This window comes from Aquarana catesbeiana, linkage group LG04 (assembly GCF_042186555.1).
Source record: "Aquarana catesbeiana isolate 2022-GZ linkage group LG04, ASM4218655v1, whole genome shotgun sequence".
Taxonomy (NCBI): Eukaryota; Metazoa; Chordata; class Amphibia; order Anura; family Ranidae; genus Aquarana; species Aquarana catesbeiana.
In genome coordinates, this window is record NC_133327.1 from 35314148 (window position 1) to 35333654 (window position 19507).

At 43.0% G+C, this 19507-nt stretch overlaps 1 protein-coding gene across 23 annotated transcripts in view; it reads right to left on the bottom strand.

Moving 5' to 3' along the window:
• Nucleotides 1-19507, bottom strand: part of DNMT3A (DNA methyltransferase 3 alpha) — a 201555-nt gene that overhangs the window by 109598 nt on the left and 72450 nt on the right. For 18 of the 23 annotated variants that reach the window (XM_073625002.1, XM_073625001.1, XM_073625009.1 and 15 more), the window contains 6 exons: nt 17437-17514; nt 16401-16547; nt 15564-15638; nt 8448-8525; nt 4500-4613; nt 4131-4175 (listed from right to left, as the gene is read on the bottom strand). In XM_073625002.1, coding sequence (XP_073481103.1) covers nt 4131-4175; nt 4500-4613; nt 8448-8525; nt 15564-15638; nt 16401-16547; nt 17437-17514 — 537 coding nt within the window. Of the gene's footprint in view, nt 1-4130; nt 4176-4499; nt 4614-8447; nt 8526-15563; nt 15639-16400; nt 16548-17436; nt 17515-19286; nt 19421-19507 lie in introns of all 23 variants that reach the window. The other 5 variants (XM_073625021.1, XM_073625022.1, XM_073625003.1 and 2 more) reach the window with 4 other exon arrangements.

Consider the following 19507-nt stretch of genomic DNA (forward strand, 5'->3'; position numbering starts at 1 on the left):
TTTTTTACTTTACTTTACAGTAAAACTTTTTTTTAAACTAACCCTTTTTTTGTTTCTTTTTTTTACATGTTTTTGTCTATAGATTGCATAAAAAAATTTTTTTGCAAGACAATATTGCCAAAAGAGAGGCTAGTTTGTCCCACAAAAAAAATGTATTTATTGCTTTGTTATCCTAAGTAATGACAAACATATTACCAAAAAAAAAAACAATAACAAAAAATTAAAAATTGCTCTGGTCCATAAGGCGTATAAAAGGTATGAGAGCTGATGTGGTTTATGAAAACCATAGACTAATTGGGTTCTTTCCATTTAGTAATAAAATGCATTGGTTTATGATAACAAATTTTTTTAATATGACATCAGCAGTACGCAACTAGGGGTACATGAACGACCAGAGATACCATGAGGAATACAAGGGGTTACCTTGGAGGCCAATTATCAGTCCATTTCACCTGAAGGTCTGAGAGGTGTCAGCATTGTATGGAGTGGGCTTGTAGTGAGGTTGTAGCGGGATGTACGAGAGTGTACTATGTATTTGTCTATATGGAGTCACCCACACATAATCAGTGGATTACAGGCCAACAAGTTTACCACTTTTGTATTTTTTATTTGTTAAAGCATGTGTTCTGTGTCTTTTTTATGTTTTTTTACGTCTGTTTGACAAGTGCAAAAAAATACTTGTTGATCTGCCAGAAATCCACTAAGCGTCTCATTTCGACAATGTTGTAAACTTAGCAATGACATCATCACTGTGCTGTACATAGCCTGTACAAAGAGCAGAGCTGTGGGAGGGACCCAGCAGGCTCCACCCATTACAGACTGCCTGCAGAAAACTACAGGAGGGGGCAGAGACAAGACCAGTCATCCTGCACAAGGACAGAGAACAGCATTGATGGGTCTTTATTAGAGGAAGCCCCTACACAAAGGCAAAGTTTCACAATGGATTACTGCACAGATCTGGAATAAATACACAAAGTACATGAAGAAGGCGTACAGGAAGAATACATATGACTCTTTTATTTAAACAATATTTGCTTATCCCAGAGATCAGCTTTAACACACTTACAGTTCTAGGGTGACAAAGCTGTTCCTCCATAGATAAGTACCGTATATAGTCGAGTATAAGCTGAGTTTTTCAGCACATTATACTTGAGTCACTGTGTCCATCTGCAGCCTCATGCGCCTGATTTCCAGGCGCTGTGACATGCAGTCTAGTCGGCAGCCGTCCAGTGTAACAAAGCCCCACCTTCTCCTCATCCTCGTCCGCGATAGGCGGAACACTGACTCACTGCTGGGAAACTGAATCAGTGTTCCGTCACGGACGAGGAGGAGGCGGGGCTTTGTTACACTGGACGGCCGCCGACTAGACTGACTGCATGTCACAGCTCCGGGAGATCAGGTACATGAGGCTGCAGATGGACACAGTGCAGGGAGATGGGCAGAGTGAGGCTGCAGATGGCACAGTGCAGAGAGATGGGCAGAGTGAGGCTGCAGATGGACACAGTGCAGGGAGAAGGGCAGAGTGAGGCTGCAGATGGACACAGTGCAGAGAGATGGGCAGAGTGAGGCTGCAGATGGCACAGTGCAGAGAGATGGGCAGAGTGAGGCTGCAGATGGACACAGTGCAGGGAGAAGGGCAGAGTGAGGCTGCAGATGGACACAGTGCAGAGAGATGGGCAGAGTGAGGCTGCAGATGGCACAGTGCAGAGAGATGGGCAGAGTGAGGCTGCAGATGGCACATTGCAGGGAGATGGGCAGAGTGAGGCTGCAGATGGCACAGTGCAGGGAGATGGGCAGAGTGAGGCTGCAGATGGTAAAGTGCAGGGAGATGGGCAGAGTGAGGCTGCAGATGGCACATTGCAGGGAGATGGGCAGAGTGAGGCTGCAGATGGCACAGTGCAGAGAGATGGGCAGAGTGAGGCTGCAGATGGACACAGTGCAGGGAGAAGGGCAGAGTGAGGCTGCAGATTGCACAGTGCAGGGAGATGGGCAGAGTAAGGCTGCAGATGGGCACAGTGATGCATGCAGATGGGCACAGTGAGGCTGCAGATGGGCATTGTTGACCCTCGTTTACACTTACAGTAGCTGCTGCATTTCTCACCCTAGGCTTATACTCGAGTCAATAAGTGTATCCAGTTTTTTGTGGTAAAATTAGGTGCCTCGGCTTATATTCGGGTCGGCCTATACTCGAGTATATACAGTACATTAAGTGAGTGTGGTCACTCTAGGACAGGATGTGTGTTACTGGCAGGATCACCAGGTAAATAAAATAGGTAAAAAGAGCCTGATAAAAGAAAACTAATGCAACTACCACATTTGAGAACTGGCAAACTGCAATATGGTACATTTTTGTTCTTGGGTTTAGAACAGTTCAAAACGGAAGAAACACAATGCATGATTCTTATTCAATATTATCCTGTTCATGTCTGTTAATTTAGGTTGTGGATATACAGTTGTGCTCATAAGTTTACATACCCTGGCAGTATTTATGATTTCTTGGCCATTTTTCAAAGAATAAGAATGATAACACAAAAACATTTCTTTCACTCATGGTTAGTGTTTGGCTGAAGCCATTTATTATCAATCAACTGTGTTTACTCTTTTTAACTCATAAATCACAACAGAAACTACCCAAATGTCCCTGATCGAAAGTTTACACACCCCAGTTCTTAATACCGTGTATTGCCCCCTTTAACATCAATGACAGCTTGAAGTCTTTTTTGGTATTCGTGGATGAGGCTCTTTATCTTCTTAGATGGTAAAGCTGCCCATTCCTCTTGGCAAAAAGCTTCCAGTTCCTGTAAATTATTGGGCTGTCTTGCATGAACTGTACGTTTGACATCTCCCCAGAGTGGCTCAATGATATTGAGGTCAGGAGACTGATATTGCCACTCCAGAACCTTCACTTTATTCTGCTGTAGCCAATGACAGGTTGACTTGGCCTTGTGTTTTGGATCATTGTCATGTTTGAATGTCCAAGTAGGTCTCATGTGCAGCTTCCTGGCTGATGAATTCAAATGTCCCTCCAGTATTTTTTGATAACATACTGCATTCATCTTGCAATCAATTTTGAACAAATTTCCTGTGCCTTTGTAGCTCACACATCCCCAAAACATCCACCTCTGTGTTTCATAGTACGAATGGTGTATCTTTCATCATTTGCCTTGTTGACTCCTCTCCAAATGTAGCGTTTTGTTCTCATCACTCCAAATGACTTTGTGCCAGAAGGTTTGAGGCTTGTCTCTGTGCTGTTTGGTGTATTGTAAGCGGGATACTTTGTGGCATTTGTGTAGTAATGGCTTTCTTCTGGCGACTCGACCATGCAGCCCATCTTTCTTCAAGTGCCTCCTTATTGTGCATCTTGAAACAACCACAACACATGTTTTCAGAGGGTTCTGTATTTCACCTGAAGTTATTTGTGGGTTTTTCTTTGCATCCTGAACAATTTTCTTGGCAGTTGTGGCTGAAATTTTAGTTGGTCTACCTGACCATGGTTTGGTTTCAACAGAACCCCGCATTTTCCACTTGATTAGAGTTTGAACACTGCTGATTGGCTTTCTCAATTCCTTGGATATCTTTTTATATTCCTTTCCTGTTTTATACAGTTTAACTACCTTTTCCCACAGAACCTTTGACAATTCTTTTGCTTTTCCCATGACTCAGAAATGTCAGTGCAGCACTGGATGAAGGATGCAAGGGTCTGTCAGGAGTCCAGAAACTCATTGACCTTTTATAGACACACTAATTACAAGTAAACAGATCACAGGTGAGGATGGTTACCTTTAATAGCCATTCAAACCCCTTTGTGTCAACTTGTGTGCATGTTATCAGGCCAAAATCACCAGGGTATGTAAACTTTTGATCAGGGTCATTTGGGTAGTTTCTGTTGTTATTATGATTTAAAAAGAGTAAACACAGTTGATTGATAATACATGGCTTCAGCCAAACACTAACCATGAGTGAAAGAAAAGTTTTTGTGTAATCATTCATATTCTCTGAAAAATGGCCAAGAAATCATAAATTCTGCCAGGGTATGTAAACTTATGAGCACAGACAGAAATCATATGTGTACAGAATACTACTATAAGCGAGTCATAGCAATTCATATGTCTTCTACTGCTCTGACTTACCTTCTATATCTCTGATCCCCTGTCTCACTTCATTGAACAGGTTCTCTGTTAAACATAAAATGCAAGCTTTATGTCAATGATTAAAATTCAGGTCCATATCCATTTTTGAATCAATCTGTACAAAAGATCCATTTGCTAAAGGTACAATTTCATCACTTTATAATCAATTATATGGAGTAGCAAATCTTAATAGACCCTCTTACGTTCAGAGGTGGGAGGAGGACCTGGGACGAACTTTAGAAGACACGGACTGGTCTAACATATGGCTCATATCTAAGTCATCTTCACCCAACATCTTAGCACTGGAGACAAATTATAAAGTCCTAACTCGCTGGTACCTTGTACCCGCTAGAGTGGCAAAATATTCACCTAATACCGCAGCTCTTTGTTTTCGAGGATGCCCAGAAATAGGCACATATTTACACATATGGTGGACGTGCCCAGTAATCCAAACCTTCTGGAAGGAAGTCTTCGTGATTGCATCTAAAATATTTAAAAAAATAATACAACCAGATCCATATTTAACTTTACTTAATCTAAAACCGGAATGGTTAACACTCTCTCAATTCAAACTTATGATCCAACTAATAACGGCTGCAAAACAAACAGTGGCCAAGGCATGCAAATCTCCTACATTGGTACTAGCAGAAACAATTCACAGAATGAATAATACAATGCCCCATGCTAAGATGGTAGCCATTGATCAAAATCAAATTCCAAAATTTGAAAAATTTTGGCATCCTTGGATAAAACAATAGTTCCTGTCAAACTTCAATGACTCTGTCCTGTTGCCATGGTAACAGATTAAATGACTTACAGAGACACCCATTCTAAGGCTTCAAAGAGAACTAAAAAGAATAATAAACTGACGAGCGGGGCAACCTTGTGGACCATACCTCTACCTTTCAACCCTTTTTCTTCTTTCTCTTTCCTTTTCTCCACCTTACGATTAAAGCTCATTATCAGAATTTATTTGACCTATATACACTCTACTTGTAAACAATATGTATAGTAGGTATAAATCATTTAAATACCTACAAAAGTAACTAAGGAAATGATATATATCTTTAATTTAGGTTTACGTGAACCCAATGTTTAATATTTGAAATTTCATGATATTTACCTATATAAACCCTACTGTAAAACAATGAGCTTACTTTATAGATCCTTGTAAACTTACTTTATGTATCTTTATAACACTGTATACTCAATAAACTTCTTTTGACAAGGAAAATTCAGGTCCATGTACTGAAAAAAATAAAATCAAACTATAAAATAGTGGAAGCTGTTTGATTTCTGTATGTAGGGCAATCAATTAGCAGGCGGTTGGGTGGGTGCAGGACATGGTCATAGTCCATGGGATGTGGGAGGTTTTGGGATATGGTCATCAGTCCAAAAAGGTATGTTTTGGCAGATGGTCATCAGTCCAAGTGGAGTCACTTTAGGATATTTGTAAGAAGATTCTTCCAAGAGATTGCATTTTTTCCTCCTTTTGTCTGGTTCATCAGGTCAACTGTGTTTGTGTAGAAGACCAAATGTTACAATGTATCACATTTATCCTTGGTTGACATGCTAGGATTGTGCCTCTGGGAAGGAAAAGTAAACTGCTGGCCAGGGTTTTCTGCTCTTTATCAGAAAGTTACCACCCCCTGCAGGTCATACCACATAAAAGGGGCTCACCTACTGCCCCAGGAAGTTGGTTGGGGAAAGACTGCCAAGATGTAGCCGTTACTCTGTCAGTCTGTTCCCCCATCTGAGGGCCCAGTCTGGGTTCCCTATGGGATTTGGAACCTGAGGACTTACATGGACTTATAACTGACAATCATGGACTAACTTCCTTTTATTTATTACTGCCAAATCATGAACGCTAAGGGATTACTTGCTACCTCTGTGGATTTACTGCTTAAATTGACTCTTGCCTTAATTGGACTACTTTATGAACTTTGCTGCTAAATCAGGTATGACATGGGCACTTAGAGAGCTATGTACAGGAATGTGTGTGAAGATGTTATTTGAGAACTGTTCCTGTGTTACCCTTAACTACTTCAAGCTTTGTTCCTTTAAACTGCCTGGTCTGAAGTCTCTCTCAAGGGGTACATATATGGCATACCAAAGAACAGGGCTTGCTTACATCAAGCAACTACAGAGTTAGAGGCGATACAGTACGTAGAGTCCAGCATTTAGGGTGTTGTCTAGTGAACATTGCCATTGGTAGGGACAAACGTATTTGCATAATTTGCTAGATACAGCTAACCAGCCAGGGAACGGGTGACGGGCAAGGGTAATGGTCACTCTGGTAGTGAAGGGGTGGTGTTCTTGGCACCTTCACTAGCAACTGGCTCCTCACATACTGGGATCGACCTTGCAGTAGAGAATGCCTAGGGACTTAACCATGACTGACAGGAGAGAGAGATGTAGCAAGGCCCCAGAAGGAGAACAAAAATGTAATTATATTGGGAGTTTGTTTCCTGTGTCCAGTAGAAACAGTCAGATATGTCACTGGGAGGGAGGTGAGGTGACAGGGGCTGCTCTGTTGGTGGAGACCGGTACAGGCTTTGCAGTACCGGTTCCTAATTGCTGTGCACTTGGGAAGTGGTGTTCTGCAGCAGATGTTTCCAGAGTACTTATGCCCCGTACACACGGTCGGACTTTGTTCGGACATTCCGACAACAAAATCCTAGGATTTTTTCCGACGGATGTTGGCTCAAACTTGTCTTGCATACACACGGTCACACAAAGTTGTCGGAAAATCTGATCGTTTTAAACGCGGTGACGTAAAACATGTACGTCGGGACTATAAACGGGGCAGTGGCCAATAGCTTTCATCTCTTTATTTATTCTGAGCATGTGTGGTACTTTGTCCGTCGGATTTGTGTACACACGATCAGAATTTCCGACAACGGATTTTGTTGTCGGAAAATTTTATCTCCTGCTCTCCAACTTTGTGTGTCGGAAAATCCGATGGAAAATGTCCGATGGAGCCCACACACGGTCGGAATTTCCGACAACACGCTCCGATCGGACATTTTCCATCGGAAAATCCGACCATGTGTACGGGGCATTAGAGTTAACAGTATAAGTTTGCCCATGATTTACAAAAGAGTTAACTGTGTAAGTTGCTGCTCGCTTCTAAGTCTGGAGTTATGCCTTAAAGCGGAGTTCCACCCATATAAAAGTCAGCAGCTACAAAAAGTGTAGCTGCTGACTTTTAATAATCGGACACTCACCTGTTCCACGGTCCAGCGATGCCGGCGAACGAAGCCTAGCTCCTCTCCCCCTCCTCTCTGCGGATCCGGCAATGTCACTGTGGGCGTCTGGCTGTGGCTTCACAGCCGGGCACGCGCTGCGCACTATGACTGACCGGGCAATCATCTGGGACCTGTGACGTTTCTCAGATGATCATCTGAGCGGTGCGGCGGTGCCTTGGGAGAAAGTGGGAGCTGGATCCCTCTAAAAGGAGGGTATCTGCTCCCCCCCCCAAAAAAAAATGACATGCCAAATGTGGTATGTCAGGGGGTTTACCTGCACTTAAAGCAGAAGTTCCAAATTTGGTCACTGGTCCAAGTGAGGATTTTACAGGATATATTTATTAGTGGGGGGGAGTGTCATTAGTCCAAATAATTGATTTGCAGGTTATGATCATTAGTCCAAATGGAGGAGGCGAGTATTGTGGGATGTGGTTATTAGTGCAAGTGGGCTTTTGAAGTAGGTGGTTATAATTCAATGTAAGAATTTGGGGGTTGTGGCCATCAATCCAAGTGTGGAAGTTGCAGGATGTTGTCACTAAAGTGGGAGGTTGCAGGATGTGGTCATCAGACCAAGTAGGAGGCATGTTGACTGTATTTTATTCCTTACATCAGCCACCTTCCTTCCACCTGAAGCTTCAATGGTAACATGACTTCATTTGTTCTCCTTTTAAAGGTACTCCATTATATGTAAAAGGAAAGGAGGGTGCACATTGGACAGGGACATAATAATAACACAGACCCCTACACAATGTCTGAGTTTTGGGAAGAAAACACAGTGTGGTGAAACATATATTAATATCAGAGTGTGCAATCTCCAGTACATTTACCAACAATGGTGCACTGGGAAAGGCTATGCAAACAATCCATTATGTTTATACCCAACTTTAACGGATTTGCAAGGCATGGAATGGAATTATGATATCTCTCTCTTCCCTCACATTCCCATATCATCAGCATTTCTTTATGCTTGTATCTTCTGCTATATCCTAACAAAGTTACTTTTTTCAAGCTATAGAATTGTTACTGTTTTAGGTTTACTGATATTTTAAAAAGAATAAGAAGGACATACCTCGGTTGTAGTGTTCTTCACAGATCTCCTGAACATTGTTGGACATGTCATCGTCAGACTCTACACAGATGATATCTTCTGGAAAAGAGCAAGGATTATAGTATGTTCTTATCATATACAGTATGTTGCATTCCTGGTTAATTCTGACACTCACTCTTTAGCTGTAGATATTTTGCACAGAGCACATGACAAAATGCACATACACCAAGCAAATGAAAAAGAGCAACCAGTAAGGTCCAAATCACCATGGCCAAGGCTCAGTGTGGTAAAATTTTAGGTGATAGACAAATTGCCCCAGGTTTGTACCAGGGGCCAAATATATTATTCCTGTAGGGGTCTGGGGCACAAATCTGTAAAATTAGAGTTCAGCCATTGAGGATATACACCAGGGGTGTCAAACTCAATTTCATTGTCATCATTATGGTTGCCCTCAAAGGGCTGGTTGTGTCTGCCATGGTGTTGTATTACTCTCATCATAATTACAAGCAGATGTCCAGAGCACCCCACCCCCCTACATCAGATGTCAAAAGCCAACCCCCCACCATCAGAAGTCAAGAGTCCCTCAATCTCCCCTACAGCACAGTGCACCCACCTTACCTTGTGCTACTGCTGGGAAGAAGCTGTGGGTGGAGCTGGGAGGCAGAAAGTGCAGAGTCTGGAGGAGGACCTGAGGAAGTCTGGAGTCAGCTGACTTCTGTCACCAGGGGAGGCGGAGACAAAGGGGTGTTGCAGCTGCACAGAGAGGCACACAGAGAGTGAACAGGAAAAGAGGGGGGGGCAGAGATGAGACTCTCCACAGCTGCACAGAGAAGCGAACGATCTGGCAAAGCTTGGTCCTCCTTTCTGCTGCAAACTTCTGAGAAGGTGGGGGCAGAGACGAGGAGCGTGCTGCAGCTGCAGAAGAGATGTGAGGACCACGGGAAATGGCCTGGCGGGCCAGATTTGGCCCGCAGGTCTTGAGTTTGACAAATGTGATCTACACCATTTGTCATGTAGGAAAGTACCTACCAGTGACTGATTGAATGAGTGAGGCAAAGCTACTGCTAAGAGGGGAGTTCTCAGTCAGTAAAAAAAATGCATAATGAGTCTCACGATGATCATTCACTATATTGTCTTAGGCCCCTTTCACACGATCGGACCGTTCAGGTCCGCCTGTCAGTTTTGACGGCGGACCTGAACGGGCGCTCCATGTTAGCCTATGGAGCGTCGGATGTCAGCGGAGACATGTCCGCTGACATCCGACCCCGTCCGATCCGCTAAAAGCAGACGTATGGCTCTACGTCCAGATCCGTCGCTGGCGGATCGGATCGGGTGAGATCTGACGAAAACGGACACGCTGTCCGTTTTCGTCCGATCCCTCCATAGGCGGCAGCGGCGCCTGACAAGCCCCTCCCCGCTCAGTGAGCAGAGAGGGACCTGTCATCCGCCGGCTCAGCGGAGATCAACGGACAGATCTCCCGCTGAGCCGGCGGACCGAGGCGGGCTCCGTAGAAACGGAGCCCGCCTCGTGTGAAAGGGGCCTTAGCCTGTAGGGTTTAATACTAAGTTGGCCCATCCATTGCAATTATAACAGCTTCAACTCTTCTGGGAAGGTTGTCCACAAGGTTTAGGAGTGTGTCTATGGGAATGATTGACCACTCATCCAGAAGCACATTTGTGAGGTTAGCCAATAATGTTGGACGAGAAGGCCTGGCTTGCAGTCTCCGCTCTAACTCATCCCAAAGGTGTTCTATCGGTTTGAGGTCAGGACTCTGTGCATGCCAGTCAAATTCCTCCACCCCAAACTCTCTCATCAATGTCTTTATGGACCTTGCTTTGTGCACTGGTGCGCAGTCATGTTGGAACGAAGGGGCCATCCCCAAACTGTTCCCAAAAAGTTGGGAGCATGAAATTGCCCAAAATCTCTTGGTATGCTGTCACCTTAAGAGTTCTTTTCACTGCAACTAATTGGCCAAGCCCAACCCCTGAAAAACAACCCCACACCATGATCCCCCCTCCACCAAATGATTTGGACCAGTGCACAAAGCAGGGTCCATAAAGACATGGATGAGCGAGTTTGGGGTGGAGGAACTTAACTGCCCTACACTATTCCTTGTAGTAGCTTCTCAGGTAGAGGTGTCTCCCTTTGGTGGAGGTGTTGGAGCCGTCAAGAGGGATCCAATCCCCAAATCAATATTGTGTATTTTGTAAAAAAAAATGTTTGTGTCCTAATTAACTTTTTTTTAAATATTTGTAGCACCCCTACCATTTTGGTAGATGCTTAGATGTGTTTTTGATAGTGTAGGAGGTAGAAATAGGTAAGTTTAACCAGGACTATGTGTTTTTACTGGGCCTGGTTGTGGATTTGAGGCAGGGAGTGATAGAGTAGAAGGGGGTGTGGCCACCTACACTTGGACTCAGGGATACCTCCTCTGCTTGGCAAGAGAGGATGGGCTGAGACCTGAGTGGCAGGAAACCCCATGTGAGAGAAATGACCAATAGTTAATTTTTGTGGTCTGGAAGGCAGTCTCTCATATAAAGGGGGGGGTCACATGTGCCCGGGGGGATTTTTTCCAGGAAAGGGCTTGAGGTCCAGAGGTTCGGGACCGGAGGCCCGGGGGTCCAGAGACCCCGGCGCCTCCAGTAAGGAGGCTGGAAAGCCCGGGAGTTCAGAGATCCCGGAGCCGGATAGCCAAAGGCGACTCTAGGGAGGCCAAGGTCGGGTTCCCTGGAGCAGGAGTCATCATGTAACGCAGGAGTAAGTAGCAACTAAGCGGAGGAAGAATACTGGGAACAGCTTTCTGTGAGTAGAACATGGACTGTTGTTGGGAGAGTGCAAAGGGAGTGCAAACCCAGTGGAGCTATTCAGAAAATTCTTTGCTGTGTATCCAAGGACCACAGTAGGAAACACTTCTTGGGGTTAGTGGAGGAGGTTGGACACTGCAAGTCACAGAAATAGGTGGTGAGGCCTAGGACTTTGAGTTTCAACTTTCACAGCATTATTCAGAGTGATGCTCAGCTGCCCATAGTGAGAGTGTACTTCAGAAATCAGAGAAGGATCGCTAACAGGGAAATTTAATCTACAAAGCTACGGTTACAATTTGATATTTCCCTTCTCTAGTTCAAATATGGGATTCAACGGGGCATCTCATATGCTTCATTCTATTGCCCTACAAATGTGTCCCAAATAAAGCCATTTAAAAAGTTCAGAGTGCTACTTTCATGGAATTGCATGGGAGGATCGGAAACGGAACAAGCTGGCATATGGTAAAATGAACGAAATCAGCAGCTCCCAAGGGAGTAGTGCGCTACATATTGTATATATATATATATATATGCAATAAATATTTATTAGTTTTAATCTAAAAAAGATTTGTGAATGTCCTTTGACGGTACCATGAAAATCCTGTTGCCCCACATTTTTTCATTTCTTCTTACATGATTTTTAGCATGAGGGTACCTACCTATATGTTAGATTTTTTTTTTCTTCTGAGCAGTTCTTTCTAAATGAAGAATAAAAAAATACTGACACTGCCCACTGCCCTACTGACTCTATCCTCTGCCCCATTGACACCGTTCACTGCTCTACTGACTGACACCGGATGTGTCGGGATGGAGAGTGGGGAAATGGGCCGGTAAATCTGTAATTTACCATATTTACTGATACCGATCACTCACTGTGTCCATTCATAACTGAAGCATAGCAAACACCGATGACTATGCTTCAGTTTGTGAATGAATGGGAAGCTCAGTACAGAGTTGTTCCTGTCTATTCATTCTGTGCAGCTGAGGCTGCAGAGATGGAGATTGAGGGCTGTGTCCTCAATATCCTTCCTCTGTCTCAAAGTGAAACATCAGCGGTCTGTTTAAACCCTGACATTTAACCAAAGCCCTCCAACGGGGGTGCTATAAATACTGTAAAAAATAATAAAAAACAAAATAACAAAATTGTAAAAATAAAACAGAATGCTAAAAAAAATAATAAAAAATAAAAACACTACTGACACCGTCCACTGCTCTACTGACAGAATTCACTGCTCTACTGACTGACACCATCCACTACTCTACTGGCATGTGTACTGTTTTACTGACACCATCCACTGCTTTACTGACATCGTCCACTGCTATACTGACACCGTCCACTGCTATACTGACACCATCCACTGCTATACTGACACCATCCACTGCCCTACTGGCACCATCCGCTGCCCTACTGATTGACATGTCCACTTTTAAGGTAGGATAAGTTTATATTTTTACAGTAACATTTGTTTTATTTATTTTTTCTTAATATTTAGTTAGGACTTGCTAGTTAAAGAGGTTGTAAACCTCAGGAAAAAAAACCCTGCAAAACAAAGGCATAATGAACTAGTATGCATCGCATACTAGCTCATTATGAAATACTTACCTTAGAATGATGCCCTAGATCGGCGTCAGCCCTCTGAGTACACACAATGCAATACTCCCAACGCACACATACCTGCACAAATGGCTGTATCTTAAATTGGGTGCTGAAATGACCAATGGCTGGAACTGACTGCAATCATGAGAAGGAAGTGTCACCAGCACACGAGGATCTCCAAAATTGGGTCCAAAATTTTAATCACATAGTATCAAAAAAATAAATAGAAGCGACATTTAGGAGCCACGCTGGTCCCCTTCATCAGGCATGTGACAGCCCTCTGAGTACAGCGCGGACATCTTCCACCGGAGTTACTTCCGTGTTCGCAGCTCCGGCGCTGTGATTCGCCGTGATAGGCTAAAAAGGTGCCTATCCCTGCTCCAGTGTATTTAAAAGAATTGGAGAGGTATGTCAAAATTTGCACAGTTAAACCAAAATCTTTTGAATTACCCTCTCCATATGTAAATACAGATCTGAAGTAACTCTTTAGTCACTTGGAGTATGTTTGTGCATGGTGGGAGCATCTTGGAGCACGGTGGAAGTGGCAGGTGGGGCCCACAAGCTTCGAGCTAAGCCTCTGCTCTCCCTCCTATAAGTCCATATAGCATAAGTCTATACTCTACATAGTGGAGAACCTACTGGGTGTGCAGAATGTGGTTATTACTGCAAGTAGGGCTGTGTAAGATTTAATTGTCTTAGTTGTGGAGGGGGGGCAATAGTCATTAGTCTAAAGCCTCGTACACACAATCAGATTTTCCGACGGGAATTGTGTGATGACAGGCTGTTGGCGGAAAATTCGACCTTTTGCACGCTCCATCGGACAATTGTTGTCAGATTTTCCGCGGACAAATGTGTGTTGACGGATTTTCCAAGCGTGTGTACACAAGTCTGTCGGACAAAAGTCCAAAGTACAAACACACATGCTCAGAAGCAAGGACGAGCCAGAAGCGGTCGGTCTTGTAAACTAGCTTTTGTAATGAAGAATTAACATTTGTGACGTGGCAAATTATGAAATCTCAAAATGCAGCGCACAATTCTCTTCTTCTTTAAAATGGGATAATAATGAAGCTGCTTTGCTGGTGATACTGATGGAGTTATTGCAAACTAATTTTCAAAGGCTTTTTTTTTCTAGTGATATCAAGAATAATAATATTACATTTTTTTTTTGGGCAAGTTACCACAACACCATTATCCTGTATTTTGTAAGTTCAAAGATACAATGTTGGTGTCCCTTGTTAATTTTACATTGTATTTTTTTAAATGTAACTGTCTACTCCCAAACTGTCATTTGAAGTAAAACACATAGCCAAGTATTATTCTCCACATTTTTTTTATTATGCATTAAAAAAGAAAACAAATAAAATTAGACATGCTATCTGCCAATAGAACTTAACCAAAAAGTGCATTCTATGCATCCAAAAATATAACAGATCAAATAACTATTATTCAACCAAAAAATAAAATAAAAGCCTCATACATGTGTCCTGCTTCTTAATATAGGGGGTCAACAATGCCAAGAGTTGGTGAGAGCAGGGGTCCGTCATCTGGAGATAATTCCGAAAATCATCCGGATTATTCTCCTGGAGCTCCCACAGCAAAGGCATATGACATATTTGGTCATGATTAATAAAGCAACCAATTTTTGGTCCAAGAACTCCTCCTCCCCCTGTTCCTGGACTGGACTTGGGTCAAAGCAATAACTCCAAGGCCAATAATAAATAACACGTTATCTCCTCCGATTCCGCAACATGTCTAGTTGACTAATGGCCGTTCAAACGAATGGAAAAGCACCAAATGAAAAGCGCAAACTGAAAAGCGCGAAATGAAAAGCGCGAAAACACTCAAACTTCTACTAACACAAAATTATCAGAAGCAGCCCAAAGTGGATGGGATCTGGCCATTAGCCTAAGAAGGGGATGGGTGGGATCTGGCCATTAGCCTAAGAAGGGGATAGGTGGGATGTGTTCATCACTCCAAGTGGGGATTTTGCAGAATATGGTTATTAGTCCAAAGTGGCACGAGATATTGACATCAGACCAAGTGCAGAGATGAGGTACAGGATGCAGCAATTAGTGCATGTAGACAGTTGAAGGATGTGGTAATCAAAAATAATAATTTATGACTATCAATCCGAGTGTGGAAGTTGCAGCATGTGGTAACCAATCAAAGTCAGGGGTTGCAGGATGTGGTCATTGGACTAAGCAGAAGGCGTTGACTGCATTTCTTTCCATCCACCATGCAACAATGCGTAGAAGGAAAAAGAAGTAAGGATTGTAGCATGACCTCTGTTTTTGTTCATTTTTAAAGGTACATCATTATATGTTAAAAAAAAAGGACAGGAAGGTGCAGAGTGGAGAATGACATAATGATACAGATTCCAACACAATGGAGACTATGTAAAAAACATCCATTGTGCAGGTGTGACAAACATTGTCCTATCCGCACAACAAACATTTTAAACATAGACCCCAATTGTGACCTGGGGGAAGAAATTACATATTATTTTCAGATTTTACAAACTCTTTTACATTTACAAACAATGGCGCACTGGGAGAGCCAATCTAAACAATCTATTCAGATTGCAATGAGTGTTGAAAAGTTCACAGAGTTGCAAGGGGTGAAGGGGAATCTCTCCCCTTCTCATATTGCCATATCCTCAGCATGGTATGACCCACTTGATACCTGCCATGCTAGAACCTAACAAAGATACTTTTTTTTCAATCAAAAGGATATACCTTGATTGTAGTGTTCTTCATAGTCCTCCTGAACATCGTCAGACATGTCATCATCTGACTCTATATAGATGGCATCTGGATGGGAGCAAGAGTTATAGTATGTTGTCATATACAGTATACTGCATTCCTATACATACCAAAAAGATCTGTATTGATGCCCATCTGTGTCTTTAGCTGTATATAATTTCTACAGGGTATATAAAAAAATGCACATATACTAGGAAGGGCAAACAGTGAGACCCAAATCATCATGGCCAGGGTCTGTGGGGGGGGGGGGACATTTTAGGTGGTAGACAAATTGCCCCAGGTGTATATAAGAGCAATAAAAGGCATTTTCCTGTAGGGGTCTGGGGCATAAATCTGTCAAGTTAGGGTCACCAAGCCATCATTATGAATTTACACCACCTGTCATGTAGGGAACAGTGGCATCACTAGGGTTGGTGTCACCTGGTACACCTGTCACCCTGCCTGCAGGGCCCTGGGCAGGCTAGTTTCAGACCGGCACTGCACGGTCGTGGTGCACAACCAAAAACCGGCCATTGATGCAAATGATGCAGTCAATGCCGGCGCACGATCCCTGTGCTGTCACAGGTTGGGGATGACACCATCGCTTTTGGATATCACTTGATGGTGTCACCCCTCTGGCGGGTGTCACCTGGGTGCGGTCCGCATCCCCCATAGCAACGCCACTGGTAGGGAAAGTCCCCCTCAGCAGCGGATTCGAGTAGGGCAGCGCTATTTGCTAAGCCAAGAAAGGATGGCAGAAATGCAGAGGAATAGTCACCAGTATTGCCTGTGGTCTTTCTGCAGATGATCTTTTACACATTACTGACTTACTACGCTTTGTTCTGCTCTTTGACTCTTCATGGTGATGGCGATTTTTGTGGAGGAGCAAGGCTTTGTTAATGACATTGGAGATCTGAGACCAGCTAGGCAGTGAAGAGAAACGGCTTTGGGAGACCAGTCGTGTAGGGCAGAGGAAGCCTGTGGGAGTGAGAATTACAGTAAGTATTTCACCATATTCCAATCCCCCTAGGTGAGCCTTTGGTTCGTGCAGTGAGGTGGGGAAACTTTTTATCCAGCCCAGTCTTCAGGTTTAAAGGAAAATTATTTCAACTGTTTATAGAGAAACAAGTTAAGCTGGCCATAAATGGATTGCAATTTAGGCGGTTCCTCTGGACCATTTAAATTTCAATCCATCTATGTCCATTCTTGTTCAAGAGGAGTCAACCTAGTGATCAACTCCTCCCTAATTGTACTGTTGGAAAATTTGTGTTCAATCAGTGCATGTAGAAAATGGGCTGCAGTGCTTATCAGTGTATTTTGGCAGCAGAGGAGGATGTCTGTAAAAATACAATAGTGCAGCAGAGAGGATTCCTTCATCCAACTTGAATGTGTGTATGAATCAGCTGGCCAGCAAGAAAATGAATCATCTATGACTAGATTTATAATAACTAGGAGAGGTTCTACATAGTAACCCTCTGTAGTTTTCAGAGAATGTCCATTGTATGAACTGTCCCTAGGCTTTCAGTGAGATTGGAGAAGTCAGTCGCACTTTGGGGTGTTTTTATTTAAAAAAAAAACTGCATTGCATTGCAATTCTCCCAGTACAGGTGCTTTTACATTCTTTCTAAGTGAATGGAATAAAAAAGAATGTTATTATGCTATTTCATGTGCTGGTCAAATCATTTGCTTTGACTTAAAATGGAAAATACCATATTTGGCCACTAGATGGGGCTAAGTATCATAAGAATTTCCTGTGATACTTTGCTCCCTCTAGTGGCCAAATTCTCTGCACGCTAGGTCTGAAGGAGTCCACATAGGTGACTCATGTTTTAAATTTACCATCTTTATAAAAACAGTGACAAAGTACCTTCACTGGTACTTTCTTTATCTTCGTCCACTTCACTTCTTAAACAATCAGACTCCATACATATCACATCTTCTTCTTCTAAAAAAAAATAATAAAAAAACAAAAGGAAAATAAAAAAAGGATGGTGAATATAAAGGATTACTTTTTCAGGGGAGCACCATTGCTAACTAATCCTAATCTGGTCTGCACTATAAAGTCTCTCTTTCTCCCCCTTTGTTCTTCTATCATCCCTCATTTAGGTCTCATATCCATGTTAATGTAATATTTACCAACATAGGTCCAGACAAACCTTTATTTTCAGATTTTGAAAGAATGTGAAGGATTAGAACCCCCAACAGGCTACCTGGGCTAAGAGATTTTCCCTTACTAAAGCTGTCCTTACACCATTAGAATTTAAAACAGTATTAAACTTGTTCTAAAGGCAAACGGTTTTATCTTAAAAAAAACCTTTCAATGTCAGCCCCCCCCCCCCTTTTATACTTACCTGAGCCCTCTCTCGATCCAGCGCTGTGCCCGCCTGAAGCAGCGCTGCTCTTCTCCCCCCTTTTCTTGGTCTCATTGGAGGCTTGGCAGCCAATGGCTACCACTGTTGTCCATTGAGTCCTGTAATTTGACATGGGGAGAAGCTGAGCCGCGCTGTGCGTGTCTACAGGCACACACAGCCCAGCTTGGGAGCTAGCCCCTGCGTCTGCCCCCATAACAAGTGTCTTCCTATGGGGGGGGGGCACACTCAGAAGAGGAGGAGCCCTGGAGCGCCAGAGGGGGTACCCCAGAAAAAGAGATTCTGGACAGTTGCCATTTTAACCCCATTAACTATTAGAAAATCAAACAAACATTCCAAAAAACATTTTTTAAAGAAATTCTACTGGTGAATGGCCAGCTTTACAGTCAGACTAACAACAATTTCACCATACAGGAATTGAGGGTAAATCTCTAAGGGCTTGTTTTTGCTTGTATTGCTCTCTAAAGTGCAATTCACGGTGGATCGCTGTTCAGAGGTTGTCGCCTCATCACTGCTTGTTTTACCTCCCAAAAGCCCACACCACCATGCCACAGACATATGTATTGCACATGATTGCAGAGCAGTTACAGCACAGCCCCTTTCACTTGAATGGGGCTTCTAATTTAACAATGTCTTTACTGAGCACTGGTGACCATAACTGAACTGCAAATTCAAGCTGAGGCTGAACCAGTGTTCTGTAAAGGGTTAGAATTATTCATTCATCTCTAGCATGCAGTCCTTTAATGAATTAGATTATTTTGCTGCTTAACCCCCTATTTTATCTACGTCTTCCTGTAATGATGATGCTACATCCTGTGCCAAATGAATTTTCACATATGTTTTTGTGTGCTCGTGATTAAAAAAAAAAAAAAACAACTACCACTATTTTATTATCCAGGGACCCTGCTTTCAGAAATGATATGTTTGGGAGTTTTAAAGTGATACTAAACACAGTTTGTTTTACATTGTCCCTTCTATTTCTGTATGTGGATGATGGCACTGTAATTATTTTAATAATAAAAAAATCGAAGTACCTTTTTCCTAATCGATATACAGCTGTCACATGAACCAGCTCTTTCCCAGCCTGTCTGCAGGGAAACATAAGCAGGAGGAGCTTCTAGTGCTCTGCTGCCGGCAGGGGTGGACTGATAACTCATGGGGCCCCAGGGCAATAGGAGATTATGGGGCCCCCAGGCAATCAGAGATTATGGGGCCACACAGTATACACACAGTATACACATACATGTACACACAGTATACACACACAGCATACAATCACACAGTATACACATACATGTACACACAGTATACACAGACAGATGTAAAAAAAACACAGATTTATACATACTGTCCCTTGTTTTACTGAGGCTGGCAACCGTGATGGGGCCCACTAGTGGCCCGGGCCCTTGGGCAGTGCCCAAGTGGCTAAATGGTCAGTCCGCCCCTGGCTGATGGTCACATGTTCAAAATACAAAAAACTGCCTTTGGAATACAGAGTAAAAAGAAATAATTAATATCAATAAACTGTTTTAAATTGTCATACAAATATATATTTGAAATCAAATCTGT